The 27,653-nt window shown below is 54.8% G+C and overlaps 7 protein-coding genes across 7 annotated transcripts; 3 read left to right on the forward strand and 4 right to left on the reverse strand.

The window, feature by feature from the left end:
• Window positions 1–951: 951 nt before the first annotated feature.
• INS49_007130 (uncharacterized protein) lies at window positions 952–3,421 on the forward strand (the record flags this gene model as incomplete). The annotated part of the gene is made up of 5 exons (XM_043167895.1): window positions 952–1,254; window positions 1,489–1,784; window positions 1,894–2,365; window positions 2,473–2,753; window positions 2,860–3,421. 5 exons carry the CDS (start codon window positions 952–954, stop codon window positions 3,419–3,421), a joined length of 1,914 nt encoding a protein of 637 aa, XP_043029039.1.
• A 2,077-nt stretch (window positions 3,422–5,498) lies between these two features.
• Window positions 5,499–7,658, forward strand: INS49_007131 (uncharacterized protein; the record flags this gene model as incomplete). Its single annotated transcript, XM_043167896.1, has 2 exons — window positions 5,499–6,902; window positions 6,987–7,658. 2 exons carry the CDS (start codon window positions 5,499–5,501, stop codon window positions 7,656–7,658), a joined length of 2,076 nt encoding a protein of 691 aa, XP_043029040.1.
• Window positions 7,659–8,133: 475 nt separating this feature from the next.
• INS49_007132 (uncharacterized protein) lies at window positions 8,134–9,543 on the reverse strand (the record flags this gene model as incomplete). Its single annotated transcript, XM_043167897.1, has 2 exons — window positions 8,134–8,509; window positions 8,873–9,543. The coding sequence occupies 2 exons, from the start codon at window positions 9,541–9,543 to the stop codon at window positions 8,134–8,136; spliced, it is 1,047 nt and encodes a 348-aa protein (XP_043029041.1).
• A 2,029-nt stretch (window positions 9,544–11,572) lies between these two features.
• Window positions 11,573–12,799, reverse strand: INS49_007133 (uncharacterized protein; the record flags this gene model as incomplete). Its single annotated transcript, XM_043167898.1, has 1 exon — window positions 11,573–12,799. One exon carries the CDS (start codon window positions 12,797–12,799, stop codon window positions 11,573–11,575), a length of 1,227 nt encoding a protein of 408 aa, XP_043029042.1.
• An 872-nt stretch (window positions 12,800–13,671) lies between these two features.
• On the reverse strand, window positions 13,672–14,315 carry INS49_007134 (uncharacterized protein; the record flags this gene model as incomplete). The annotated part of the gene is made up of 2 exons (XM_043167899.1): window positions 13,672–13,745; window positions 13,832–14,315. 2 exons carry the CDS (start codon window positions 14,313–14,315, stop codon window positions 13,672–13,674), a joined length of 558 nt encoding a protein of 185 aa, XP_043029043.1.
• A 6,053-nt stretch (window positions 14,316–20,368) lies between these two features.
• Window positions 20,369–22,121, forward strand: INS49_007135 (uncharacterized protein; the record flags this gene model as incomplete). The annotated part of the gene is made up of 4 exons (XM_043167900.1): window positions 20,369–20,489; window positions 20,546–20,774; window positions 20,827–21,087; window positions 21,149–22,121. 4 exons carry the CDS (start codon window positions 20,369–20,371, stop codon window positions 22,119–22,121), a joined length of 1,584 nt encoding a protein of 527 aa, XP_043029044.1.
• Window positions 22,122–24,564: 2,443 nt separating this feature from the next.
• On the reverse strand, window positions 24,565–27,312 carry INS49_007136 (uncharacterized protein; the record flags this gene model as incomplete). Its single annotated transcript, XM_043167901.1, has 3 exons — window positions 24,565–25,996; window positions 26,346–26,909; window positions 26,978–27,312. The coding sequence occupies 3 exons, from the start codon at window positions 27,310–27,312 to the stop codon at window positions 24,565–24,567; spliced, it is 2,331 nt and encodes a 776-aa protein (XP_043029045.1).
• Between the last annotated feature and the right edge of the window lie 341 nt (window positions 27,313–27,653).

Consider the following 27,653-nt stretch of genomic DNA (forward strand, 5'->3'; position numbering starts at 1 on the left):
ACGGTGAAGTCGAATTGGCCTGCACGAAGTGTATTTGGGCCGCACTATGAGGAAAGTCGCCGAGCAGGGTCAACCCCTGAATAACCTGCTCTGTAAAAGTGGCCGAAGTGGTAAAAACGGGAAGGATGCCCATTGCCCAAGCGTCTGGCCGAGACGCCGATTTTAAGTTGAGATATCTACGAGGCATCGCTCGCCAGTCCGACGCGTCGAGTGCGAGCCGAGAGCGTCACACAAGGAGCCAGGGGAAAAAAAGGAAAATGAACAATGAGGACGGCTGCTGCAGGAGCGCCCTTGTTATCGTTGCACAGGACGAAAAGTCGAGCCTGGGCTGCAACCCCCCCCTGCCCCTCACCGCGGGAGGATGATGCTTCTTTCCATCTCTGAGCCGTCAATCAGGAGCCGGCATCAGTCGAAACTGCCTCATACGCGCACACGCATACACACACACCGCGCCCGCGCGCCTCCTTGAGGGCAACCCGTTCATTCATTCATCCGTTGCCTCCTCCCCCGAGTCCGAGACTTGACGTCGAGCTTACGTCTGTCTGCACTGCATTGGGGGGAATTTCTTGTGTCATTTGTTGGGGAGTCCGACGACAGACAGAGACAGACAAGACAAGACACAGCATCAACAACGCCCACGATAACAACAAGCTCCTCTGCAAGACCCGACTTCCGTTGTCTTGGCTGCACGGATTCAACCGCTGTAGAACAGCGGCCCATCGACTCCGCTGCCGCTGCTGTGGGTGAGCTGTCAACGGGGATCTGCCGTACAGCCGCCGACGATTTGACCCGGACACACGAAAGCTTGCCCGACAATTTGACAAACCAGGACTCGCGCCCTCCAGCCGTGGTCAGCTCAGCTCAGCTCAGCTCAGCTCACCCCGAGCTCCGCCCAGCCCAGATCAGGGCCGGCCTGCCAGTTCGTGCTCGCTCTCGATTGGGCCACCAGCCATGAGCCTCTACAACATGCCGCCGCCTGGGGCTCCACAGCCCTCGTCCAGCCTGAGCGGCGAGTCTCCGTTGGCTCTGGCCCCCACCGTCGGCGACCTCGACTCGGCGGACCTGTTCGGCTCGGGCACCACCAATGGGAGTGGGACCGGGCACGCGAATGGCCATGGGCACGGCCATGGGAGCGGGAGCGGGAGTGCAAATGGCAATGGCAGTAGCAATGGCACTGTGACCCCATCCGCCCACGATCAGGGCTCCCAGTCTGCCGCCGCGGGCCCTGCCGTGCCCGCTGCCTGCCTGGCATGTGTGAGCAGCCCTTCTCCTCTTCTGCTGAGCCCTTCTTTCTCCTTGTCTGCGGTATATTGTCCTCCTCCCCGCCGGGTCTCCACCCAGTCCCAGCTGGGCGAGGCTGCTCTCTTCCCTCGAGTCGGGTCGGGTTCATAGGGCTGACACATACCCACGCGGTATCCGCAATAACAGCGTAGCAAGCACCTCAAGTGTGATGGCCAGACTCCCTGCAGCCGCTGTGTGGCATCGCAGTCCGAGTGTGTCTATGTCGCCTCCCGACGGGGGTACAAGGGCCCGCGGAGAGGCACCGCCCACAACCCAAACAAGCGGCACGCATCCTCGTCCCCTGATGGCACCGATGTCTCCTCTGCGGCCGGGCCCGACAGCTGCCCCATGCTGCTCGGGGCCACCGCCCCCGCCATGACCAGCGCCGCCTTCACGCCGTCTGCGGGCCTCGGCTCCGATCCGAGCTCGCCCTTCCTCTCGGCCGCCGCATCTATGAACCACCTACAACTCTACAGGACCACGCCCTTCGGCACCCCCATCAAGTGCGGTCCAGCAACATGCTCCCATCGTACCGGTCACCACTATCGCCGACAAGTGCTTCGACTCGTTCTACTATCATTACTATGCCTCACACCCCTTCGTCCTGCCCAGGGAGTACTTCGTCCGGCACCTCCGAGAGACCGGCCAGAAGCTGGACCACCTGCAGGCGGCGATGAGATACGTCGGCTCGCTGTTCATGGACGTCGGTCCCGCTCGCGCCTCGTATCTGGACGAGGCCCTACGGCTGTGCTACTCCCCGAGCACCCCCAAGGATGGCTTCCTCGTCCAGACCCTGCTGCTGCTCATCGTCGCACTCGACGGCAGCTGCCAGCAGGACAAGGCGCGGGACCTTCTAACTGACTGCGAGAGAATCGCCGTCGAGATAGGCATGAACACGCGCCAGTTCGCCACCATGAACGGCCGCGGCAACCCAATACTCGAGGAGAGCTGGCGCAGGACGTGGTGGGATCTCTACGTTATCGACGGCATGGTTGCCGGCGTGCACAGGGTCACCAACTTCCTCCTCTTCGACCTGACCGCCGACGTGGCACTCCCGTGTGAGGAGTCCGAATTTCTCTTGGGGGTAAGTCATTACGCATACGCAGACATGCACGCACTCGCACACACACGATTACGTTCTATCTTCATTCCAGCCCGCGAGAGAGGCCGCCGGACTGACAGCTTGAGTAGACTATACCGCAGCCCATGTACATGGAAGACTTTGACGACCAGCTCTTCTCGGGCGAGGACCGCCCGTTCTCGTCGTTCGCGTACCGCGTCGCCGCGATCCGGAACCTCGGGCGCTTCATGCGCTGTGGGCCCATAATGTTCCCAGAGGATGAGAACCTCGCCAAGATGGAGGCTCACCTTACCAACTGGAGGCTGCACCTGCCGCCGGGGAAGAGGGACCCCGTGGACAAGAATTGTCTGCACGATGAGATGATGTTCCAGGGGCACTTCATCACGACAGCGTAGGTTCATTCCCCCTACTACGGCTGTCTTTCAAGCTCGTTCTCTGTTATTTGAGAAAAACGATGGTCATTTCAAGGCATGCAAGCTCACCGTTTCTCTCCTCAGATGCACCATCATGCTGCACCAACCGCACTCCCAGCTCGACTCGTCCCCAGCGCGCAGCGTCAACTCGTGCGCGCCGTACCGGGCGGTGCCGTCGGGCGAGGCGTACAACATCCACACGCGGCACACGGTGACGGCGGCGGCGGACATCTCCAAGATGATCACGGCGCCGGTGGGTCTGACGAGCCACACACACTTCTTCACGTGCGTCATCACCATGAGCGCGATCGTGCAGCTGTCCAAGTGGGCGCTGTACTTCCTGCAGGATGAGGACGACCTGCGGCAGCAGATCCGGCTCAGCATTGGCGCGCTGTCCAAGCTGTCGGCCGTGTGGAAGGCGGCCGACAACGCTGCGGGACAGGTCCGCGGCGTGGCGCGCGAGATCTACCGCGCCAAGAAGGCCCAGCAGATCAACCCGGCCTTCTGGGTCGCCTTCACGCAGGAGGAGATGATCCAGAGCCTCAACGCCGACGAGGCCATCATCAGCGAGATCGACTCCATGCTCTCGCAGGTCTCGGGCGCGCCCGTGTCTGTTTCCGGGGCGCCCGGGGCGCTGGAGCACTGAAGTGGTTCTGTTAGATTGTGTGTTTTCTGTCAGTGAGGTGAGATGGTGAGGGCTTCAGGTATCTACATGGGAGAGAAGAGAGGTACATACAACAGAAAAACTCGGGGAAATTATTAGTAGCTTTTAGCAACGCAGTTAAAAGGGACAAAAAAGGTTCTTTGGTCGGGAACCGGGATCGGGATTTGGGACTTGACTAATATCTCCTCTTTTATGATTTGAATTATGTTTCTGGAAATGGAGGGATAATTTAACATCGGACTTGTGGGTCTAGGTTGCAGCTTGGATGAACCATATCATCATTCTCTCCGCCCCCGCTCGGTGACAATTCACTCGGACGTTGATGTTGCGCGGCGACCGGAAACGCAGACTTGGCGATTTGCTGGAGATATTCGATCCTGTAACCAGGAAAAGGAAAAAAAGGCACACACGAAACATCGTCATGGAACCTGCAGCACAGTATGCCTCTTAGATGTAACCTCACCTAGCCTCGCCCGATGATAATAAGGTCGGCAGGGGTGGTGTTCCTTCCCGGGAGCGAGTTCTCTTGGTCGCCGTCCACTTGTGTTCTCGCCCTGCGGTCCAATGCGGTAAGACGGCCGAGCCGCGCCCTGCTGCGGGCACCACCCTCGAACCGACTGGATGGGAAGCCCGATGACCACCCACACCTGTGGCCTATCGACTGGACGGTAATGGGTATCCCGGCCTGCCTGGCCCCACCGGTTGCTTTCGAGGTCGCCGACCTCAACTTCCCACCCTTATTCTCTAGTATATGGGAGCCTGGTCTGGTGGCACTGTCCACCCCCGTTAGAGACTAAGCTTCCGCCCTTCTTAGGTGGGAGGCCATAGGCACGGGCAATCTATTTCTGGTAGGCCCCACAAACTCTATCTCTAATCCTGCCCTCCTCCGTTCCCACAGTCACACACCCACATATCCACACCAACAACGCAGGGATCCGTCCCGGCAGCCCGGCTCAGCCCGGTACATGTGGGTTTCCGAGGACCGAAACGGCTGGCTGCGGTGTGGGAATTCCGTCCCTGCCGCGAGTCGGAGGTGACGACGGGAGGGCGCTTGGGTGGTAAATGGTTCCCCCAGGCCCTGGCCAAGACATTTTGACACCGCCCTCTTCCCAGTGCTAGAGAAGGCGGGCAAGAAACGGCTGGGCTTGACTTCATTTCTCCTCGTCACACACGGCCGGGCCCGATGGTTTCTTCAATCTCTGACGGTCACACTGGCGTTATTGCAGACGGGAGCCAGCCCTGACCTTGTTCCCGGTTTTTGGTGATACCTGCTTCGGAAGGAGGGAGGACTGGATGGAGCTGACGACTGGGCGAGGAGCGTCGTTCGTGAGGAGAGTGGGTGCGGTTCGCGGGGCGGACGAACTCCTCCTGGTCGCCTCGTCTGCCTCTCTCTCTCTCTCTCTCCTCCTTCATTCCGATGTCGTCCTCGTCCTCGTTCTGGGACCACTCATCCCGCCCTGCCTATAAGATCGCCGTTTATGGTTGCCTTGTGTCATGGAGGAGGACATCGTCAGTCACCGTCTTTTTCTGCGTCCCCTGTCTTCTCTTGTGTGTGTTTTCCCACCCAGCCCGGCGCATCGAGCCGGCCGTGTAGGCTAATGCCTGCTACTGTGCCGTGCCCTGATGGGAGGGCATCGGGTCGGTCGTCTGAGCTGGAGTTTTCGTGCCTGGTTGGCTGGTTGTCTTACCGGAACCGGAAGATGTAATGTGATGACATGACCTGTTGGCTCTTGAGAGGACAGCGGTCTCTATCTCTGACACAGCCTCGTCGTGTCGTCGGGTTCGAAGGGTGTGCTGACGGTATGGTCGTGCATGCTCCTCCCCAGATAAAAGATCCACTCTCTTTCTGTTGTCATCACCTTGGTGTTACCCTTGTTCGGGCTATCACCCTTCGTATAATCCTTTCGGTGTTCACTACAAGGGTTGCCTAGACTGTTGGCCTGTCTATATACCTCAGCTATCAAGGCATAGCTGCCAGCCTTACTTGCTCTCATATCTTGCCCGTCATCTCCATTGCATTCCTAGGTGTTGTCCTTAAGTCCATCCCAGATCCCCCAAGATGGCCAACACCGCCAATACTACCACCACCATTACCACATCAACCACAGGCCAAGAAGCCCGCAACTCAGAGAGCAACTCAGCCACCAAGATGCTGCCCTACCACCCGGACACGGACATAGAGAAGCAGCACGGCGGCGGCGCCGGCTCGCACCTCCTCAGGAACACGACGGTGCACAACATCTCGTGGTCAGGCATAACCGTGACCGTCACGGACCGCGAGACGAAGCAGCCCAAGACCCTGCTGGACAACGTCCAGGGCTACGTCGAGGCGGGCGAGATCCTCGCGCTCATGGGGCCTTCGGGCTGCGGAAAGACGACCCTCCTCAACGTCCTCTCGGGCCGCCAGCCCACCACATCAGCCACACCCACCACCGCCGCAAACATCACAAGCAAAGCCACCAACGCTAAAGGCCCAAAGGCGACAGGGACCGTCCGCGTCAACGGCACCGCGCCCCAGCCCGCGACCCTCCGCCGCCTGAGCCGCTTCGTGGAGCAGGAGGACGCCCTGATCGGGTCCCTGACGGTCCGCGAGACCCTCTCCTTCGCGTCGCGGCTGTCGACGCGGCTCCCCGCGCGCGAGCGGTCCGCCCGCGTCGACGACGTCCTGTCGGCGCTGGGCCTCAGGGCGCAGGCGGGCACGCTGATCGGCACCCCCGTGCGGCGCGGGGTGTCGGGGGGCCAGAGGCGGCGGGCGGGCGTGGGCGCGCAGCTCATGACTTGCCCCCGGGTGCTGTTCCTCGACGAGCCGACCTCGGGGCTCGACTCGGCCGCTAGCCTTGAGGTGGTGAGGTACCTGAGGGCGGTGGCGCGGCGGGATAACCTGGTTGTTGTGGCGAGTATCCACCAGCCTTCCACGGCGGCGTTTAACCTGTTTGATAAGCTCTTGCTCCTGGGAGGCGGGCAGACGCACTTCTTTGGGCCGCTGGGTGCGGTGGGGGCATATTACGAGTCTGTTGGGCGGGCGCTGCCTCTGCATGTTAACCCGGCTGAGTTTTTGCTTGAGCAGGTTAGTGTTGACTTTGCCGGTGGGGAGGAGAAGGGTCCAGGAGGAGGGGAAGGCGGGGCGGCGGCGAAGGAGCGGCTGCAGGCGTCGAGGCGCGCGTGGCTGGCGAGCCCGCTGGCGGGGCAGCTGGGCAGCATCGTCAGGTACTGCGAGACGCAGCAGCGGCAGGGCGGCGGTGAGGCGGACCTCCTCGTGGACGCGGCCGGGGAGGGCCACAGGCCCGGGTTCGCGAGCCTGGTGCTCACGCTGCTGCACCGGTCGTTCATCAAGAGCTACCGCGACGTGATCGCGTACGGGGTCCGGATGGCCATGTACTTTGGGCTGGCGGTCATGATGGGCACCGTGTGGGTGCGGCTCAAGACGGAGCAGGAGTACATCCAGCCGTATATCAACGCCATCGTGAGTTTGTCCCTTTCTTCCTCCCCACTTGATATCTGCCATGGCCGGCGTACGCCAACTGACTCGCAATGCCTCGCCCCCCAGTTCTTCGGCTCGGCCTTCATGTCCTTCATGGCAGTGGCCTACGTCCCGGCCTTCCTCGAGGACCGCCTCCAGTACGTCAAGGAGTCGAGCACGGGATTATACTCGTCGTCGCACCTGGTCCTGTCCAACTTCCTCATCGGCGCGCCGCCGCTGTTCCTGATCGCGCTGGGCTTCAGCGCCATCTCGTACTACCTGTCCAACTTCAACCCGTCCGCGTCCGCCTTCTTCACCTGGGTCATGTGGGTGTTCCTGGACCTGCTGGCGGCCGAGAGCCTCGTGGTCGTGGTCGGGTCGCTGGCGCCCAACTTTGTCGTCGCGCTGGCGCTGGTGGCGTTCGCGAACGGGCTGTGGATGTGCGTCAACGGGTTCATGGTGCAGCCGACCGTACTGAACGTGTTTTACAAGTATGTCTTCAGCTACTGGGACTACCAGAAGTACGTGTTCGAGGGCATGATGGTCAACGAGTTCTCCGGGCGGAGCTACGGGTGCGGCGGGGGGTGCCGCTGCATGTACGAGACGAACCTGGCGGCCGAGTGCCGCATCGACGGGCAGGGGGTGCTGGACCAGTTTGGGTACCGGGATGGGTACCTCGGGAAGAACGTCGGGATTATGGTTGGGATCGTTGCTGGGTATCGGCTTGTGGCGTGGCTTGTGCTGATGTGGAAGAAGTGAGGCTGGATTTTCTTTTTCCGGGGCGGTGGTAAATTGAATGGGTTGGCACATGGTGTCGGTATTAGGCCTACACAATATCTAATTCGCAAGTAATGTTCAAACACAATTTCCCACGTTGCCCGGCCGTTAGATGAGACAGTGTTTCATGTCTTGTGGTAGCTCCCAGTATTTGCGCCGTATCCTGAACTCCGTGTCGCTCGTCACAAAACAGCATGTGTCCTCCCTTTCCCTTGCTGTGTTCATCTCCTTGGAGATACCTTGGTGTCCCTGCCTCTCGTAAATGGATCATTCAGACGGTCTTTGTTGCCGTTCAAGATCTGTAATTGTGGGACTGTATTCCACCCCAGTGATGCACGTTGCTCGAGTCATCGCGATGCTGGTGTCAATGTCGATGGTGGAGGCTCGTCGTCCTTCTTCCTGTCTTACTTTCTTCCAACTAGCCAAGGCCCAGCTCCAGCTTTTGTAAACGAACACCTCATATTGAGTCGACCAGGACAGCAGCATACCAGCTCCCGCTCCAGTTGGGCTCGCCCCAGGCGCTCTTGAGCCAGCAAGTGTTGACGCCGTAGTAGTTGCCCCATCCCACGGCCGTGCACCCCTCCTGCGAGCCGCAGTGCTCCAGGCAGTCCTCGAAGCTGGTCGTGTTGACGGTCAGCATGTCGACGGCCCCGCAGCAGCTGTTGTAGTCGCGCCCGCACATCACGAGGAAGTTCTTGTCGGTCTTCGACTCGAGGCTGTAGACGGTCCTGTTGGCGTAGGGGCAGATGATGGACGCCGACGGGGATGCCACGGCCGTCGCTGTCGCTGACGGCACGCTGTGGGTGCTCGTTGCTGTTGACGTCGGATTTGAGCTGTTGGGTCACACGGGGCGAGTCAGTTTTTTTGCTTCTTCTTGCGGGAAGGGGTGAACGTCTTTGCTGCATCGCCTTGGCTCCCGCTGGGCCGTGTTGCCAAAGCATGACAAGAATCGACCGTTGCATGAATGCCGTCCCCACACCCACTTGTCCTCCCGTCTTGCCCGTTCCCCGGCGAGCCGATCCGCGCCCGGGTTTCACCTGCGACGACTTGTTCGCTGGCTTGGAGACGGGGGACGACCCGGGAAGAGCCGGGGAGTAATCCTCCCCAACTCGGCCCATTCCAAAGATGCGTGTGTCGCACAGATTGCGGGGTGGTGAGAAAAGCAGAAGGAAAACAGGGAGAAAAATCCGACTCACCTCGAGCCATCATCCCTCGTCCCCAACCCCACGCCAACGCCGACGGCCACGCCTGCAACGACAACGAAGATCGCCACGGCCAGCACGCACCAGAAGACCATCTTGCGCAGGCCGCATATCCTCTTCTCGCCGAGCTGCTGCTGCTGCTTCTCGCCGTCGAACGGGTTGTGGCCCCCGTTGTACGTGGCGCTGCTGGTCTTGCTGTAGGGCTGGCTGATGGGCGTGTAGGCGGTGTCGCCGCCGGGCGAGACCGCCTCGGGGAAGGGAAACCCGCCGCCGCCTGGAAGGTTGTTTTGTGACGGATGCACCGCCTGGGGCGGCGGCGCGTTCTCGCCCCATGCCTTGTACTCGACGAACTGGGTCTGCGGGTCCGAGGGGGGGAGGGCCTCGGGGAGGGAGCTGTGGGGGACCTCCAGGCCTGGCTCGACGACCTGCAGGCCCGAGAAGTCGTCGCGGTTGATCTGGCGTCTGCGGTCGTCGGAAGCGGCGGTGGAGCTGAGGCTGCTAGTGGTGTTGTTGCTGGCGGGCGCTGCTCGCTCTGATGGGTGTGATGGATGTTGCGGAGCCACCTCGGCAGCCATCTTGGCGCCCGTGGTCCCGGATTGGACCCGGACCTTTTGCTCGTCCGGGCCCGGGTCGTGCGAGTCCTGGTCGCTATTTGTTGGAGCCATTTTTTCTGGTGCACTCGTGCGTTTTTGTTTCGGTTCAGTCTGCCCAGCGTGCCCGTGATGGGGGCATTTTGTTGGTCCCCACCCGCGATGAGCCTGTGGGACAGAACAGTTCTCTGGTCAGAAGATGCTGTCGGAGCGGAGCTTGGAGGACAGCAGATGGGCTTGGAGCAGGCGAGCGTGAGATTTAGATGAGCAATACGAGTTGGCACCGAGGGAAAGAGGAACAAGAGGTAGGGTAGTGGCCTGTCCGTCCTATTAGCCCGCCAGAGGGGCCCCCATCCACTTGATCACCAACTAGTCCTCGACTGTTTGCATAAATACGACCCTGGGTTCCCGACTAATAAGAATGGGAAAAGGAAGCTGCTGCGGGCTTTGCTGCGGGCTTCGGTACGGGGTCGAGTCCGCCCGTCTTTGTTCAGCCTCCCAATGCACCCCTCCCTCAGACACATACAAGAGCAGCCGGCGCATCGTTCAGCAGCTGCAGGAGGTAGGGGTGCCAGGATTCACCTTCGCCGCGGTGCTACCATGGCAGTCATGGATGGGCAGTGCAGGGCGTCGGAGACGAGACAGCCGAAGGAGGTGTGTGTGTGCAAGAGACACGTGTGATGAGGAGGCGCTAGCGAGAGTCATGTTCCCTGCCCCCTGCAAGCTGGACCCCCTAGCGTGTGCTTAATTCCTGAGTTTCCCCAGTCTCCGTCCAGGGGGGACTGGGCAAAGGACATGGAGCCGCCCACCCAGCCACCGGAGCCCGTCGTCTGGGATGATCTCAATGAACGGCTGAAGGAATGCAGCGGCCGGTGGGTGACAGCGGCTGTGGCGCTGCTTGGTGCTGTGGGTGAGTCTCGGCCGTATTTCTCCTCAACGGCTCGACCGGCCCGCCTTCTTTCGCCCGTGGTACGCTACGGTGCTACACTTCAAGCTGTGCTTGTGGCCGTCGTTTCGTGCTCGACCTTTTTGTTGCGTGACCTGTCAAGTCCCGAGCAGAGGGCTAGAAGTGGGATCCGGCTCCCTGTTTTTAACTCGTCCCGCCGGGGTGGATCGTCCCAGACTGCTGGGTCAATCTGGCATTCGGATGCTTGTGAGAGTCTAGACCTGCGATCACTCATGACTTGGCACCCCGGGTGATGCGGAGTAGCATTGCAGCCCATGCATTTATCAGACACGAACAACAGACTCTCGCGTTATATCATCCTTTTGAGATGAAGTTTCTCTAATCTGGGATCAACAAGACGGTAAGACGAATCAATCTTTCGCGCAAGATACCAAGATAGTTTTGCATGGTCCTTTTTTCGATCGAGTAATTATTACCCCCTCGATTGTGTTATTGGACAAGATGGCTATAGCGCTCGATGGCACAATATTTAGGAATTCAGTATCTAGCTGTCACGGAAGACAATCATGACGTATACATGGACGAAAAGATAGTACATGTAGAGAGGACGGAGAATCACGAAATGGGCAAGAAGGGGACTAGAGTTCTCCTTTTGCCGGCAGGACCACTACTTCCCACAAATGTTGGGAAGTTCCCCAAATGCACAATGACGAAGTTTCGGCCTGGTAGTGGCCACTATTCCGCTGCTCCAAGGAGCGCTCTCACGGCCTCTCGGGTCCCGGTCCGCCGGTGAGGCGCGGAAAGACGCTTGCTCACGGTGAAACAGACACGCATCTAGATCACGTAGGTCTTAGCCACGACCAGTTGATGGAGACATCGACAAGGCAAAGGAGCCGCTGCTGTTGGTTACGCTACCTAGCTATGCTGGGACCAGTGACAACTATGGTGGACACAATGGCCTCTTGCCATCCAGGAGGACCATCTAGTATACAGTGAAGTTCACCAATTGACATGGTAGATAATGTACTGGTATCGATCCTCATCCCTTTCGCGATCGGCATCATATGGACGGCCATCGCTTCATGCTGTCAGCAATTTGCCGAGTGTTGCATTATGAGCCTGGTAATCGGAGTCAGCTGACTTTTTCATACCTCCTAGAGCCAGCAAAAAGTAGATACCTGGAACCCTGAATTCCTTTTACTCGGCTTTTTCTTGATCAAAAAGCTGGTCATCTGGACGAAGCAGCGGATCCTTCTCATTTTGCTTGGCCGTGTCAAATATTGTGTGCATTTTGAGCCTCAAAGCTGCGTTTGTTGGTCCACTCGCAAGCCCGCTCGCGAATGTCTTGAAGATGTTCTCGGCGACTCGCCACGACATTCCCTCCCAGCCCTCCCCAGGTGTTGACGACAATGTTGGATGGGGCTCGTCGCCGATACTACCGGAAGCCACGGCTTTCTTGGAAGACAACCTCCTCGCATACTTGGTAACCGTATACTTTTTACCATCCTTGGATTTGGTAAAGTACTTGTCCCGTATCTTGTCCATGCCCGTCCACACCGTCTCCTTGGTATGGTCTTTGAACACCCCTGAGACCACTGGTTTCTGTCTGAAAAGATCGATAGAAAGCCGGCGGTCGCTGTTGATAGCTGCGAAAAGCCCGGGCCAGTCGCAGTGGTCTATCAGGCGCTGGATTTCTCCGCCTGGATATCGCCGTTCTGGTTCTAATGCGAGCAGTTTTTCTTTGATAGCGTCCGTGTGACCTTCAAGTAGCAACTCCTCTAGTGGATAAACAACGTCTCTCGCGTATTCTTCGAGCAATGCGTCGCTCTCGAGGCTGTCGCTGTCGGAAGAGCCGGAGGAGGAGGCATTGTTGATACGGGATCTTGTGGGGTTGTTTGCCTCGCCACAGACCTCGTTGGCGTCGCTTACGGTAGATGTATCGTGGCTGGCCAGCCCTTCTTTGCTGTCACTTGTGGCAGACCCTGCGTCAGCATCAGGGGTCTCCCACCCGCCATCCGATACAGCACGGTGTGTGCTGGCGTATCTGACCAAGAAGGCGCGATGCAAGGATAAGGGGCTAGGACTGTAGGGTTGCCGGCTGTAGTCCTCCAGCAGTGTTCTGGCCAAAAATCTTTGGAAGAAGGCAAGGTTCAACACAAGGCGACAGCGTGATGCAAGGTTTCCATGGGCCTCGGTCCAGTGTTTTTCGAGCCTATCTTGCACCAAGTCGAGGATTCCGAGGTATTCCGGGTCGAGAGGATGGGTATCTTCTAGTTCGAGTGCTTTGCTATATAACTCAATTGCGACTGTTATTCTTTGTCGCATTCGAGGAGTAGGTTGGTCTGCTGTTTGAAGGAGTTTGAGATTGTTAATCCGATCCCGCAAGATCTCGGACAGATCTTCGGGGCAACTCTGCTCATCCATAGCGGTTGGGTTTCGAGAACCATTGCTGATGTTGTCAAGTTGGAAATGTGTTGTGACGTGCGATGTATGGCGGGGTTGCACACGGATGTTCTCGAACAGCACTTTCTCCCAACTGCGAACCGCGCAGTGCCAAGGTGGCACAGCATGATTCAATGTTGGCAGACAGCCTTTTGCAAAAAAGGGTGGAACGCATGGCGAAGTACGACTGGCTTCTCCTAGTTCTTACTCTCTCTTGAGAGCAATTTCTTGAAGCATTCCCGACGCATAAACAGGTGAGCACTCATAATGAGCCTGCGGAGGTCAACGGTCCTCGGAAGCCGCGCTTGTGTCTGATATGTGCAGTAATCCTCCTCTCAAATACGCCTCTCTGTCAAAGATCAATATGTCGTTTTGCTAGGAATGCTTATTAATGTACACAATTCGAAGATGCTGAATACTATATGACTCTTCACCTTCGGAGGCCTTTTCCTCACCGGAGTCAAAGCTAACATCTTCTTAGCTGGGTGAGTGCTTCCCCGAAACACAGACCGATGAGTCACGGCATCCTGTCCTCATGTTGACCTCAAGTTCCAAGCTCTACCGGAGTCTGTGCGGACAGCTCGGAACGCTGTGGCCCACTCGGTGGCAGCTCTGAACGCAGTGATTGTGTGTGGCTCTTGTTTGGGTCTGTGCTTCCATGCTGATAATACCCATATCCATCTTCTTGTTGCATTGGACCGGCATTCGGAGGTTCCGCTCGCAACCTGGAGTTCTTTTTTCTTCGTCTGTATAGCAACCACCCGGCTACACCGAGCAATATCGCGGCTGCTGCCGCTCCAACACCAATTCCAGCACTCGCCCCAGCGCTAAGGCTCCCGCTCGACGAATCGTCGCTACTTGAAGAGGTAGTTGGAGAGGAAGTGGAATCGGTTGGTGAGACGGTGCCACCAGTCGAGGAGTCCGTTGTCTGTCAATTTGTAACGTTTGAGTCAGTGATCTTGACGTACAAAAAACGTTGCACACATCCCATTCGCCTTTGGCCTCCGAACACACATACCGAAGTCGGGGTGGCATAGACGATTGCGAGGGCAAAGAGGTGATAAGCGGGGCCATATGTCGGGGTCGCGAGACTCGTGCTCGCCTCTGCCGCCGTCATGAACGTCTGCGTCACGACCCAAGAGCCCGAATCGGTGTACTGAGACATACACCGGAAGATGGAGGCGTGAGGGCCGGTCGCCAGATCTGACGACGGCTGACAGGAGAAGTCGTGTATCGTGGGGCAGCAGACGACGGCCAAGCTATCCCCGGCCGCCTGGCAGGCCTCGGTGTACCGGGGAGGACACTGCGTGCCTGCGTATGTCATTGCCCTGCTCCATGCTCTTGGGAGGCATTCTGTTGTCTGCGACGGCCCGCCCACGACTGTCCTTCGGTCTTCGGGGATGCCATAGTCCCACTGCCATATGTCGTCCGTCTTGAGGCAGTTGGCTTGGTTGGAAGGAACCCAGTCCCCTTTGAGGGTGACCGATGTCGTAGTCATTTCCCCTCGTGATAATCAGGCGACCGCGGTCGGGGCATTGACGTCAAGGTCTGTTCACGAAGTGTCCCTGGATGGTAGGGAGTAGTACAGAATGAAAGGCAGGACATGAAGCGGGAGGGCGTCTAGAGGTGGCTGGGTGGCTTTCGGAAGGATCAATTGATCGACATCAGCGGCCAATGGTCACGATGCTCCTCGCACAGTATTCACCACTTGACCCCTGACCCTCGTCCTCAGTTCGTAAACTTTACCAACCACGCCATCGATCACCCTGTCTATTTACTCCCGCAAAAGAATGCGTCGAACAAGATCATCCAATTGCCGTGTTTCAAATGTGGTTGTACAAACACACTGGAGTGCTAGTAAAATTCACCAGTGAGAAGCCGAGCTGCTGTCAGCACTAGTCCCGGCAGTGCTAGAAGGATTCTGCATGAGAAACCGTACTGTGCTGTCCTTGATTCAGCTCAGCAAGTCCATTGGCAACCAGCGACTGGCCAAGGTCAGCTTGCAGGAGCAAATCAAACCGTTTGCATGATCCTTGGGCCGCGTAGCCGGCGGCCGGTCGTTCTTGGGGTACTGCGGACTGCGTGTTATTGGGCTATTAGAGGACACATAATTAGCGCCCCCGAGCCGCTGATTGACGCGCCTAGAGAATTCCCTAGATCCTTCCGCCAAGTTGTCGCCGAGACGTCGTGGGCTTCCTGCTTGCAAGATCTTTTTTCAACACATGACTTGTGGTCAATTTTGACAAGCGACTCCTCATACGTGCCCTGTGCGCCAACACATGGCATTCAAGTGTCAATTAGTCGCGCCAGATAAATCATCGAAAACACGATGTGCTACATTCAAGTGTTCATGATACCGCCAGGATGAACAAGAAACCAAAAAAGCATATAGCTAGAGAGCACCTGCAACTCAGAAAGTTATCATGCTCCTAAGAAGGCATGAAGTCGTGTCTGAGGGATACCATACACAAAGCAGCAGTGATCTCGTCACATAGGTCCCCGTATCGTCATCCGGCACAGATAACCTGGCACCTAGCAAGCCGAGCTCACAGATCGTATGCTGAACTGTGGTCAGCACAGAGCAGCCATCGGCGAATAAAGTATGGCCAGTACTGCCAAGCTTGCCTAATTGGAGTGTGGATGAGATCAATCTGCCAGGGTGATCACTCCAAAGCCAAAGCCTGGCCAAACTCGAACCATAACATACATATACTTGGGAACTCGAACACCATTGGGACCTTCTGATAATGAGCCCAGACTCGTCAGAATGAGTTGTTTCCGTGAGAGACTTGATACGACGCATCTGGACTGGAAACCCAGGGGACAGCCGGGAAGTCCTCTGGATCATATGATCAGCGGGAACTTACTTATTGGGAACAGTCGGTCAGAATGTTTACCAGCATTATGGGTGACTACTTGACACCAATACCATACCGTCATCCGTACGATATCTGCAAAATTGTTTAAAATGCGACAATTGCCGAGTACAATGTGAGAATCAAGTTGAGAGGGCTTTCAATTGGACAACGCGTCTCGGGGACCCGCGGAGATGCCGAGCAGCTGAGCAGCTGATGATGAGAAGATCACAAAGTGTAAAGTATAGAGTAAGCTGACCGCCCGCCCGAATGGAAACCTTGGAGACTTGGTCGTTCAAGCCGGCTAGAACATCGACGATCACTGGCGGCACAACACCGATGGACGAATTGAGCACAATTAGGGAACACCCAAATTTTCAAGCTGTTTCCGAAACATGACAAAAGTGATCAAAGGCATACTGCGATGGCAACTTCCGACTGTGCATATAATATAACATATTCAACCAGCCAGCGCAGATCGCACAACTTCCTGAGATTCATCTTACCAAGTCCACACTACTATTGTCTCTTTCCGCCTCCATTCAGCTTCTACGGAAATATACACTGTATACAGATCATTAAAAGATTATCACAGGAAGATTTTACGATAGAAAAAGCTGTCCCCAAGGCATGAAAAAGCTCATTATACAAGCCGCCTTCGCTATACATCATCCAGAGCTCCAGGGTAGCTTGTTCAGAATGTGCCAATTTCCATTGGTAAGACATGATTCTCCACGGAAGGAGTTAGGGAAGTGGCTAAAGCTACTGAGTTTGAAAAACGGGCCAGCAAAGCACCACACGTATAAATCCCAAGCACCCAGGTCATATTCCCATATCAGCTTGTGGACTTTGGTGCTCTCAACGTCTAGACTGAGGCGCAAGGTCTACCTTTGACTAGTCTGATCAGGCAATATTGCTATTTGCCCGGAAGCCTTTCCTCTTGTCTACTTCTTCGAGCGTCATCCAAGCTTTTCAAGAAATCAAAATCCTGCCGTTTGCAAGGTACCAGACCCATATCTAGTTCCAACTCCTGGTGTCGAGCCTGTAGTTGACCCAGACAGCGCGTATCTTCAAGCGCAGGCCTTAATCCCCTGCTTGATGAAGAGGAGGACATTGCTGTTTTCATGCACTATTATGGTGGTATCTACGGCCCCACATCCTTGCAAGGTACCAGCAAGAGAGACAGACAGAAGGCCTGAAACGCCGTGTAATCACCGTGATATTCAATGCCGGCTTCATGGCGCCTATTCAATTCTGCATATTAGGCTCAAAGATTGCGCACACAACGGTCCATTGGATCTGAGCTCAGAGATAGATCATGGAAGCCATGAACTCACACATTGGAACGGGAGCGGTCTACCCGTACCCCGGCACGCCGAACGTGAACCGGGGCCGGGTGCTGAACGCAATGCTTCTTCTCAGGCTACCCGATATTCTTAGACATCTGAGGTCCGCTGCAGTTATGAGAAAACCTTTCTGATATTGGACGAATTTTGTTTCACCCTGAATGCGGATGCTTAAGAGCGAATTCGTCCATTTGCGTGGCTACAGCTCCACAGCTCAAAGAGTTAAAGCATGACGCCCTACGTTTAGCATGTCTTCCCCAACAGAGAAACAGGTCTCATCGTCGCTCAGAACCTGGAAGATATCTGACAGTTCAATTCTTGTACTTGCTGACGACACGGTGTTCTTGGATCGCTGCCACCGAGCCGGAGACAGGACGCGCCATGCCATTTGATTTTTATCTCTCTCAGAAGTTTGAAATATGCGTTCACGAGTGCCTGAAGCGAGAGTGAAATCAAGCTCCAGCACCATTGAAAGCCAACTGCCTTCCGCACCTGGTTGCCATACGATCTCGGAACCTGGTACTAACGATGAATTTCACGCGTGGCGACACAATACAGGCAGCAGGTGCTCTCAACATTAGCAGTGTACCCTCCCATGTCGCACCCGATATTTTCCGAGAGCTAAATGATCATATGATACCACGCCGTGGAAGAGGTTACTCAACAAGTAAGCTGCGACGCCCTAAGGATGATCTGTCATGCGCCCGTCAGCACCGGTCACCCGAGACGAAGGCCCCGAAGAAAAGGCGCAGGTCAATACGAGGCATTTTCTGGAGTCATGCCAGTGGAAGTGCGAACACAGGCGGTCCATTTCACAGCTATTCATGATGTTCTTCATAATACCACTTGGGGTTAAGTCAAGGGACTCCACTTGAGCTTCTCCAATATTCATACAGTTTGGTGATCCTTGCTCTGATCGGACGAGCAGTCCAGGAAACTTGTTCCTGGGCGTGCTCATGTCATTATGTGTTCACTATGCGGGCTTGCCGAAGCTTGCCGTCCCTTCGCTTTTTCCTGTCCCAGAAGCCGAGTTGCTCCAGATCGAGTCTTCCTATGAACTGACCCTGCTCCGATTGGTTTGATGGCGTGACAGCTTGGACTGAGCTGCTATTGCCATTTGTTGTCATGAAGAGGTCCCAACAATCTTCTTTTTTTCTTGGGGCAGTGGGAATCTCGAAGGACCAGTGCGCTGCAATAACACCAGAATATCAGCAACATATCGTATATATTATGTCCACGTGTCGTAATGAGTGAGTTCCCACCTTGGCCTGGTCGTTCAGGAGCATCAGCAACTTTCTTTGTGCTGATCCCTGATCTGTCTTTCAGATCGAGGATCAGAATATGTTGTTGGGGTGAACGGGTTGTGGATGAGCCCGTGTGTGTTCTTGGCATTTTGTTGGCAAGTGTATCAAAAATGGTCGAAGTGAGATAGTGTGGAGTATCACATTGGTGTTCACTCTGAGGAATGGTGTTGGATGTTGAAGGTCCTCGAACTAGAAGTAGCATGGGAGGGGGAGAGAGCATCTTTATGCGAACATGGTAAAGGATGGCAGGACAAGGGCAATACTTCCCGGGCCATCAGGAGGCACGCCACTTAGTTAATTTCACACCCATCTGTAGTGCCTCCTGTCCTGGGTAGGATGGTCTTCGTTTCATCGAAAACAATCTTTGGCGGTCTTGGTGGATCGGGACGATCCGACATGAATCTTATATCAAAGAATACATTGAAACCCCCGAGACCAGAGAAATATATCTCATATCTGCGATCGCAGGAGATGATTTCAGGCAAGGGCGTGTAATTTGGATATCTGATTACTTTCATGGAACAAAATACCACTGCTTATTCATGACTTAGCTGGGTGACCCACCACAGTCCTCCGGAGGTGGGGGGTTAAAAGGGGCCACTGCCAATCCTAGGAAATGTCTGGAAAGACACGAACGTAAGGGGGCCATGTGGCCGCCTGCAGCTAAGCCTCACACCCCCAAATTCCAAATTCTGGACTTCCCCACTCTTGAAGATACTAGTTCTGTTAATATACACACGCCCCCTCCCTTCCAGGCAAAATCGTCTCCTGAAATGCCGAGGGGGAAAGGCATTGCTCTGATTGGAGGACTTGGGGCATGCAGGGCACAGTCATGCTGTGTCAGAGCCAGCTGCGCCAGGAGCCCAGAAGGTGACCATTAGAAGAGGCTGTGGTATACATTGGGCGCTGATACATGCGTTTGAATCTGATGTGCAGAATCTCGCTTGGACACAAAGCCATGGTGATCGAATCACATTATTTCAGAATTTTCATGCGTAAAAACACATGGTGCGCCCGGAGGGACCTCTCCATATGATGGACACATCGCAGGGCACAATTCGCAGGTCCTGCACACCCTCCACTAGCAATACGCCTGGCGCCCCCACTCTACTGGTGTGCCCAAAAGCAGGCGGCAGTGCATATATTTTGTTGAATCGAGTGGTTGAAAATTACAGACACGGCAGAAACTGGGGTAGGACAGCATTGAAAAAGTGCACTTTTCGGGGCACTGCATATTTGGGAGCGCTATTGAAAGAGGGATAACCAATGACAAGAAGACACGCTTTGGGGCGAAAACACCTCTCGCTGAGCTCAGCGACGCAATTCGTCCTCTTGAGAAGGTGGTTGACAGGCTCTCATCATGTGGCGTGCATGTGCCCTACTACTCGAATGGTGCCTCGAAGTTGAGGCATGTAATAGGTCGCCTTATTATAAAACACCGGTCACATTTACGCCATGACTTCCTCACCGACTGGCCTATTTAAATGCGACCACCGAAGTCGAGCAGCATCCACACCATCTCGATAATGACCGTGGAACGACTCGGTCCTCGAAAGCTGGTCAGGGTCATTTGATCTACTGCCAATCACGGTGGGTGGTTCGCCGAGACCCTGTTGGCCCCCTTGCGTTCAATTGAACCAGGAGCCGTCATTGCAGGAAAATGTGCTGTATTTGCACCACCGACTTCGATGCAATACGACGACAGGAATTTATCGGCATGGTAAGCGCCGTGCAGAGCCTTACACGGTCTAGGGACAAGAATGCGGCTCTGTAGCTAACAAAGTCTGGCCCTGCCTTGTGGGGTCGGAGGTGGGCAAATCTGCAGCCCCCAACCGGAAGGCTCAATTCACAGGTCCAGAAATCCATTGCTGTCTCCTCGAGACCAGGTCAAGTTTCTGGTTAAAGAGAAAATGCGCCCCGCCCGTACATTTCGCCCGTAGCCTTCTTGCTCCTGGTATCCTGCCTGGAGGAGCGGCCTTTTTCCACAGCTCGCCCGGACGATGTTTCAGATCTGTTACCTGCAACCGTCGACTTCAGAGGCCAGCCATGGCCCCCGCAGGCGAGCCTACTGGCGGGTTTGATGGCCATGCAGATTCCACTGCCCACCAACACGGGCGTCCATTGAACCAGGACAGCCCTTGGGCGAAGCAAAACGTCCTGACTTTCGGTACGACGGCCATGGAGAGCCCAAAGCTGATGTAGACAACTTGGCTGATTTCGCAGATGGTGGCGGTGTTCGCGGATACTACAGCCTATTGCTTCTGCAATATCTTATGAAGCGTATCCAAATGATCGAAGAAAGTTTCAAATCGGACGAAGACTCAAATCATGGAAGGATCTCTAGTTTCAGCCCCTGCATTCAGCCAAGAGACTTCTCATATTCCGCCAAACCAGAGTCAAACTTCTTGCCATGCCATTACTTCGATTACATCAGCGGGACCTCAACTGGGGCGTAAGTAGCTCCTGACAGAATAATGGATAGTACGACTCGTTCTAATTGACAGACTGATCACCATCATGCTCACGACACTCCGCATGTCGGTGGACGATTGTCTGGAGGAGTATGAAAACCTTGCAGGACAAGTATTCGGGCATCCTCGACCTGTACACCATGCTGGAGAGCTTGGGGTTTTCGTCACAAAGAATAAGTTCGCTACTACAAACCTCGAAAACGCAATCAAGGACGTGTTGCGAAGGAGAGGCGAACTAGCCCACGATCACGATGATGCAATGCAATTCAGAACCCCAAAAGGACTATGCAGAGCGTAAGTCTAACACTCAGTGAGCTCCTTGCGTGCGAAACTCACTAAGACATTGTCAACACAGGATCGTCTTCTCGAGTCGGTCCATCGAGGGAGTGTTCAAGCCACTCTGGGTCTTCCGATCGTACGACAACTTTTCTGCCCAGACCGCAGAACCTGCTGCACTGCCCCTCAACCCAGGCCGTGGGACCAATCTGGCAGCTTGGAAGGTCGCGAGAGCTGCAACTGCGGCCTACTTGTATTTCAAACCACTTGAAATCGCCCTAGATGACGGCGAGGTTATGCGTCGCAAACCGAGCCGGTTGAAGACCTTGACAGGGGGTTCACAAGCTCCCAACAAAAAGAAGCATAACGAACGCCGGACAAGGACAACTGCTCTACTCAGTGATGCGGGGTTTTCCAGGGCCAACAACCCGTCCATGAACGTCTTGGATGAGCTGAGGACTATCTTCCGCAACGGACCGAAGAAAGTTACCAACTGGGTCAGCATTGGTACAGCAAGACGAACAGCCCCTCAGGATATTTCCACTTTAAGGTCAATTTTGAAAAAGGCGGTAGAAGAAATAGGAGATCCAGAGGGCGAGCACCATCGCATGGCGCAATTGTATCCAAAAGAGTTCGATTATTACAGGTTGAACGAGCCCAACGGCCTTCCTGATGTCAGCATGGACGATTGGAAGCCAAAAAGGTCCAGCAGCTCAGGATCCCAGACTATCAAAGACATGACAGATGCTTTCAATAGATGGTCAGCGCAGCCAGCCAACCAAGATAGTGTACAGAAAGCCGCAAGAAGTCTTGTGGATATCAGACGGGCGAGGACCCTGGATCACTCGAGGTGGGAAAGATTCGCCTTGGGAAGACTCTTCACTTGCCCGGCTAATGACTGCCATCTGGATTCGGACGAGACATGGAATTATCGAGATTCTTTCATTCGTCATTTGCGAGAAGATCATGGATATAACGAAGATGATGTCAAGAGGGCCGTGAGGGACTCGAGTCGAGATTGGCAGTACAAATCCAGGGATACATACTCATAATTTAAATTAATTGAACCCAAGTCTACTCCTGCTTGGTGAATTGGACACTCCACACTGTCATTCCACGAACCCGGTCTAAGCACCAAATGAGACAATCATGCGTTGCTCTGTACAAAATATTTGTATGTGAACAAGTTACCCGGCACCAGTAAAGTATTTTCGCATTTGATAACTGCTCATTTCGCTCAAGGTTCTCAAAATTCAAGCCTCACGCAACTTACCGATAAGTGTTAAAGTCGAGCGTCTATAACATCCACTAAACCGGCAGCCGGTGGGACGCTCATCTGCACAGCGGACATCTGTTCTTGTGCGGGTTATGAGCGCACACGAGTTGCCCTATGTGGTCTTTGAGGCAATGGGTTTGGGCCGTGGGCCCGCTCCAGCAGTAAGACTGAACCCGTTAAAAAATCATACCCGTGAAGAGTCAGCAATTAATCAGTGTTTGATTGCATCGTTCGTTTCGACAGCGGTGTTGCGAGTAACTGAATCCAAGGAGAGGATCTGACTTCCAATACGGCTGGACATGCTGTAGCAAATGTTTGGTGCACTCTTCACTGCGAGATTGACCTATAGTCAATGTGCTCGAAAGGATATCTTTCCATAAACGTGGCAAAAATTGCAGACAATGGTAATAATGTGCTGAGCACAGCTTGCGAGGCATCTGAGTATGGGGCACCGGTGAGCAGTCAACTGTTGAAGTCCTTTTATGTCCCAAAACGGATGTTACTGATTGAGCCTGTTGCCGAAAGGCACGAACGTTTCACAGGTGGATCGAAAGTCACAGGTCCATGGAATCATTCAGAGCAGACAAAGTGGAAAATCCTTAGGGTTCGCGGTTCCTCCCAACAGTTGTCACACACACATTGAGTGACACAAGAAAATGATTGGTCAATAATTAGTCATGTGAGATGCCACAGCAGCACATGCAAAGTGAGATGCGGCTCTGCTCAGCCCTGCGTGCTAGCTTCAACTTCACAGCTTGCGCGTCGCTGACTGTTGCTCCTACGTTCTGTTCACCCGATATGCCCTGGACATGGTGCGCCGTGCAATCAGTGTCCGTCTGGTTGAGAGCGTAAGACTTACTGCTTGGATTCCATTCTTGTATGATCTAACCGGCTCCTGTCCTTAGATAACCGTGTTTCTGACACATGTGGGGATTCTCGAGGCCGCTCATTGCGAACTCAGTCACCCTCCCATACTATCGATTCTATAGACAAAACACGTTGCTGCCGATTTTGGCCATTGCGAAAAGTGTGAGAAATGAAGACGACCATGAGGCAATATTCGCGCACCTCCAGCATTGGCAAGATCGCAAACTGGCCGAGTACAAGTTCATAGCAGCAGCGGTAAATGGACTCATTCCGAATTGCAGTCTTTCTCCTTCAATCCCTGAATCCTGCGGAAATCTAGATTCCTGGCAGCGAACGGGGGCTGACGCTAACCTCCTACATCAGGGTACTCTTCTTGCGGCGGCAGTAATCGGCTGCTTCTCTTGGCCGGCCCCGGCGACAGTATTCTGGTTAGGCCCCGCCTGTTGGTACTCAAGCCTCGTATTGTCTCTGTTCTCGGTGTTATTGTCATCATCGGAGGCTTTCGTCTTTGCATCTATCAGAGAATCTCCTCGAAGGATGAACTGGAAGAAACAGCTTGCCATGGTCCTGCATGAGAGATGCAAAGACGAAATTGATCGTGGTTTGCCTTCCCTGCCACGGCCTATAACTCCAAGACACGCCTCGGAGGTGAACCACGAGTTACCAGCGATAGCCCAAGTCGAGACTGAGGAACCCCGGACGCAGGTTGAAGTGAGATGGAACATGGTGTTTACTTGGCAAGCACCTATCATGCTCATGTCCTACTCGGTTTTGTTCTTCCTGTTGGGTTTGTCGATCTTTGTGATCACGCCTCTGTACGATGGACGGAGTTTTGATGGAGAGGCCAGAGTAAGTGCTATCATTCGTGTCGATATCCATGTAATATTGTCTAAAATGACACTGATATTGTTTTGACATCAAGGCTGCAATATTCTACGTTGTATTAGTTATAGTTGGGGGAGCCACTTTCATATGGTGTTCATATTGGTCTTATCGGTTTGTTGATCTAGATGGGGAATAGACGTCTGGAACGGCACTGCAGTCTGTACTTCTCAATCGTAGCTCTTGTTTTCGTCTTGTTTCATCTCACTTCCGTTTCTGTGGGACATTTTAGCAAAAAGAGTAGTCTAACATTAATACATGCTACCCTTGTCTCCCACATTACCATTTTTAGAACATTATTGTACTCAAACAATACCCAGTACTAGCATTAGTGGCAGCACTAACGGCTAGATAAATAGACCCCAGATATGGGGTTCCCAGTCTACAAGTAGAGCACCCCCTGGTATGTTATTAGATCATGTTTCTTCATTTCAAGCTCCTCTGAGGAACCGCTAATACAAGGCGCCAGACTATCGAATCTCAAACATACGCGTTGGCTCGTCCTCGTTTATCTGTCGTCTCACTGCTTCTCCGTCCATCATGCCGTGTATATAGGCTTCACCCATGACCTCGTAGTAGACCTTGGGATCTTCCACCCGTGCCTCGTCTTTCTTCTTTTGTCTCTCCTTCTTCAACTGCTCTGTGGTAGTTTGCCCTGTCTCTCTGACTGCGTCGTGTCCGTCTTGGCCGTGCGCCTGAGGAGGAGTCGCGTGGGTGCTCTGAGTCCCTTCAGGTTGCTCTGGCCCACCCTCGTTCAACACACTAGGCGCTGTTTCCATCGCCACGGACCTGAGGCCTGCGTCTGGCATCGTTTTGGATTTTTGAAGAGGTTGCAGTTTTGCCTCTTCTCTCATCATCTTTGCCGCAATTTGGCGGTGCTTTGCCCTGTCTTTTCTATCCTCCTGGTCTTTAGCCTCCTCAATCTTCCTTTCCTTGTCCTCCTCTTCCCGCTCCCTCCACTTTCTCATCTGACTATTGACCTCTTTCAGCTCTGCCAACACCTCTTTCTTCCATATCATGTCGAGACCTTTGCCCCTTGCTCGCTCTATCTGGAGCCGCTTCTGATAGCGAAGCTTCCGGGAGCATGTCTCTTCGCACACTTCCATGGCGGCTTTCATCGACTCAATTCGGTCCTGCATTTTCTCTTTTTCCGGGTCTCCCTCTCGCTTCTCTTTTCTCCGCAGAATGACCGGAACCGTGCATCCGAAGATAATGCGGATGAGGTCACCTTTCTGGACGTGTTGGCTAGCCAGACCGAGAACATTAAGAGGCTCGCCTGTCTTGATCAAGCAGCGGTTCCATACAACGGCCTGGACGCGCCGACAGAAGTCAGCAATGATGGAATTCCTCTCGCTGTTGATGAGGGCGCCAGTGTTTACCGAGCCGCCACGGAGACCACCCTTCCTGACCGACTCCCTACAGGCCGTGGCGTAGTAGTAGGGCGGATTCCGGCCGTCTTTACCTCGGTCAGCCACAAGGGTCCTCCAGAACTCCACAGGCGGGTCTGTCTGGCCGTCGACGGCGTTCTCCCAGCCGGCGACCTTGGTCCACGTTTCCGGGATGGCGCCCAGCCTCGCCGGCTCGGCCACGCTTTCGATCTTGGCCAGGATGTAACCCTCGGTGTAGAGACTGCAGTGGTCTGGCATGGGGCGTTTCCGGAAGCGCAGACGACGGCCTGAATTAAAATCGACCTTCGTGTTTTGAGCAGCGCTGTAGTTCTTGTGGCCGTCCTGAGGAAGGCCTACCAGGGGGTCCGCGTTCATTCTCCCGATTCTCCCGGCCTTGTGCATACCAGGATGGCGGTAAAGGGCAAACGATGCCCCTGAAATACAAGATATCCAAGAAGGAAGGGATATATCCTTGTCCTGCTCGTTCTGCTCCTCTTGCTCTTCCTCTTCATGTCTTTTATCTTCCTCGTCAGACTCATTCTGTTCGCTAACGGCAGAGTCCCCTCTTCTTCTGCCTTTTTCGGAGGTTCCCTTTTCTTTGAGAGAAAAGGCATTACATCTCTCTCAAACGTTGCAATACGCTCTTTGGAGTGCTCTTCCCTGTCTTTTTTTTGCAATCTCTCCAGTAATCGGCTTTGCTTCTCGTGTCCGGCTTTCGTAAAATTGGTGCTCCGATACGTTGTTCAGGGTCTTCTATTTTGTAGATTATATCAATAGGGTGGTACTCTGGAAACACCTGAAATGTCTGGCGACGAGCCCTGCCAACTGGCCACAATTTCTCACGCTCGTAAGAGGGGAAGAACTTGTACAGCATCGGCTTTCGATGCTCGTGCACCACGCCCCCGGCAGTGACCTCCGGATCAGGCGCCCAGGGTCGACACAGAATATCCAAAGCCCTCGTCGGTTCCGATCTTCCGCTGATTTGGATGCAAAATGAGATGAAGTCTTTGCAGACATCACTGTACGCCCGACTGTAGTCGACCCTAAAGGGCTTGCGTTCCAGGAAGCTTGAGACAGTAGACATGATGATTGCCTCTTCGGATCCTTCCCGGGACTTGGTCCGCGGCTCGGCAAATGGCGCCGTGTCCCGAGAAATTGCGAGCATCGAGTACACGGCGTCTCGAGGCTGTGTAGCCCGGAAGACAGACAAGCTGGATACCAGGTACTCGAGGCTGAGCAGCGGCCGTTGCGGAGCCAATGCCGACGGTCGAGATGATCCCTCCACTTCCCCCGTCCCGTTTCTCTTCAGACCCTTGCGTGCAGACCTACGAGCCCGAAGTCGAGGCCTAGTATCAACGCCGTCCTCCGAGTCGGTGGCTTGGTTTCCATCCCTCCGGAAGACCTTCCCCGTAGCCTGGACAAGGACACTGGCCCCCAGCTCCGAGACATGCTCGAATGGTCCGGGGCCTTCCCGCTGGCGCGGCGCCTCTCATACCTCTCGCGCTTGGCACTTCGCTCGTCCTTGCTCAAGACTCTCCTGACGATGTTTTGGTCATCCTTGTCGTATTCAACCTCGAACAACTCGCAGGTGATCTCGGGGTCCAACAAGCCCCCGCCGTGGAGGCGGAGCAGCCGGAGGCGTCTGCGCATGGAGCGGAGCCCCTTGTATTTGTAAGGATCCATGCGCCTGAGCTCGCTGTAATTGTACATGGAGACCTGTGAGCGTTGCTGGCGAGAGGATACGACACTGCTCACAGGCTCGTAAATGACATTGTCGAGTATGATCCGCCGCCGGGACTCCCCGGGGTCATTAGCACCGTCCGTAGCCATGTTCGTGTCTGGGTACCCAAAGACGTTTGGAGGATTAGATTAACGATGGTAGTTGGCGAGCAGATATTTACAAGTTGCCTCGAGGACCCATAAGTGGGCATTTTAGCTATTATTGGCTGAGAACGAGAGTGTATGGACGGCCTTGGTCTCATCATTGTGCCTCTTGTTCGTAGGGGACGCACCAGCGGGAGATCAACCATGGCAATACAGCCAGCCGCTTTATGCCCCCCCATGAGGCTCTGCGATTACAGCACAAATGGGGGTGATGAAGTTGGGGGTGTATTATTTGTGTGTAAACTCCTGACTAATTAGCCACCAACTGCAAGGCCCAGTCGCTGGAG

Source organism: Diaporthe citri (assembly GCF_014595645.1).
Source record: "Diaporthe citri strain NFHF-8-4 chromosome Unknown scaffold_2, whole genome shotgun sequence".
NCBI classification, from domain to species: domain Eukaryota; kingdom Fungi; phylum Ascomycota; class Sordariomycetes; order Diaporthales; family Diaporthaceae; genus Diaporthe; species Diaporthe citri.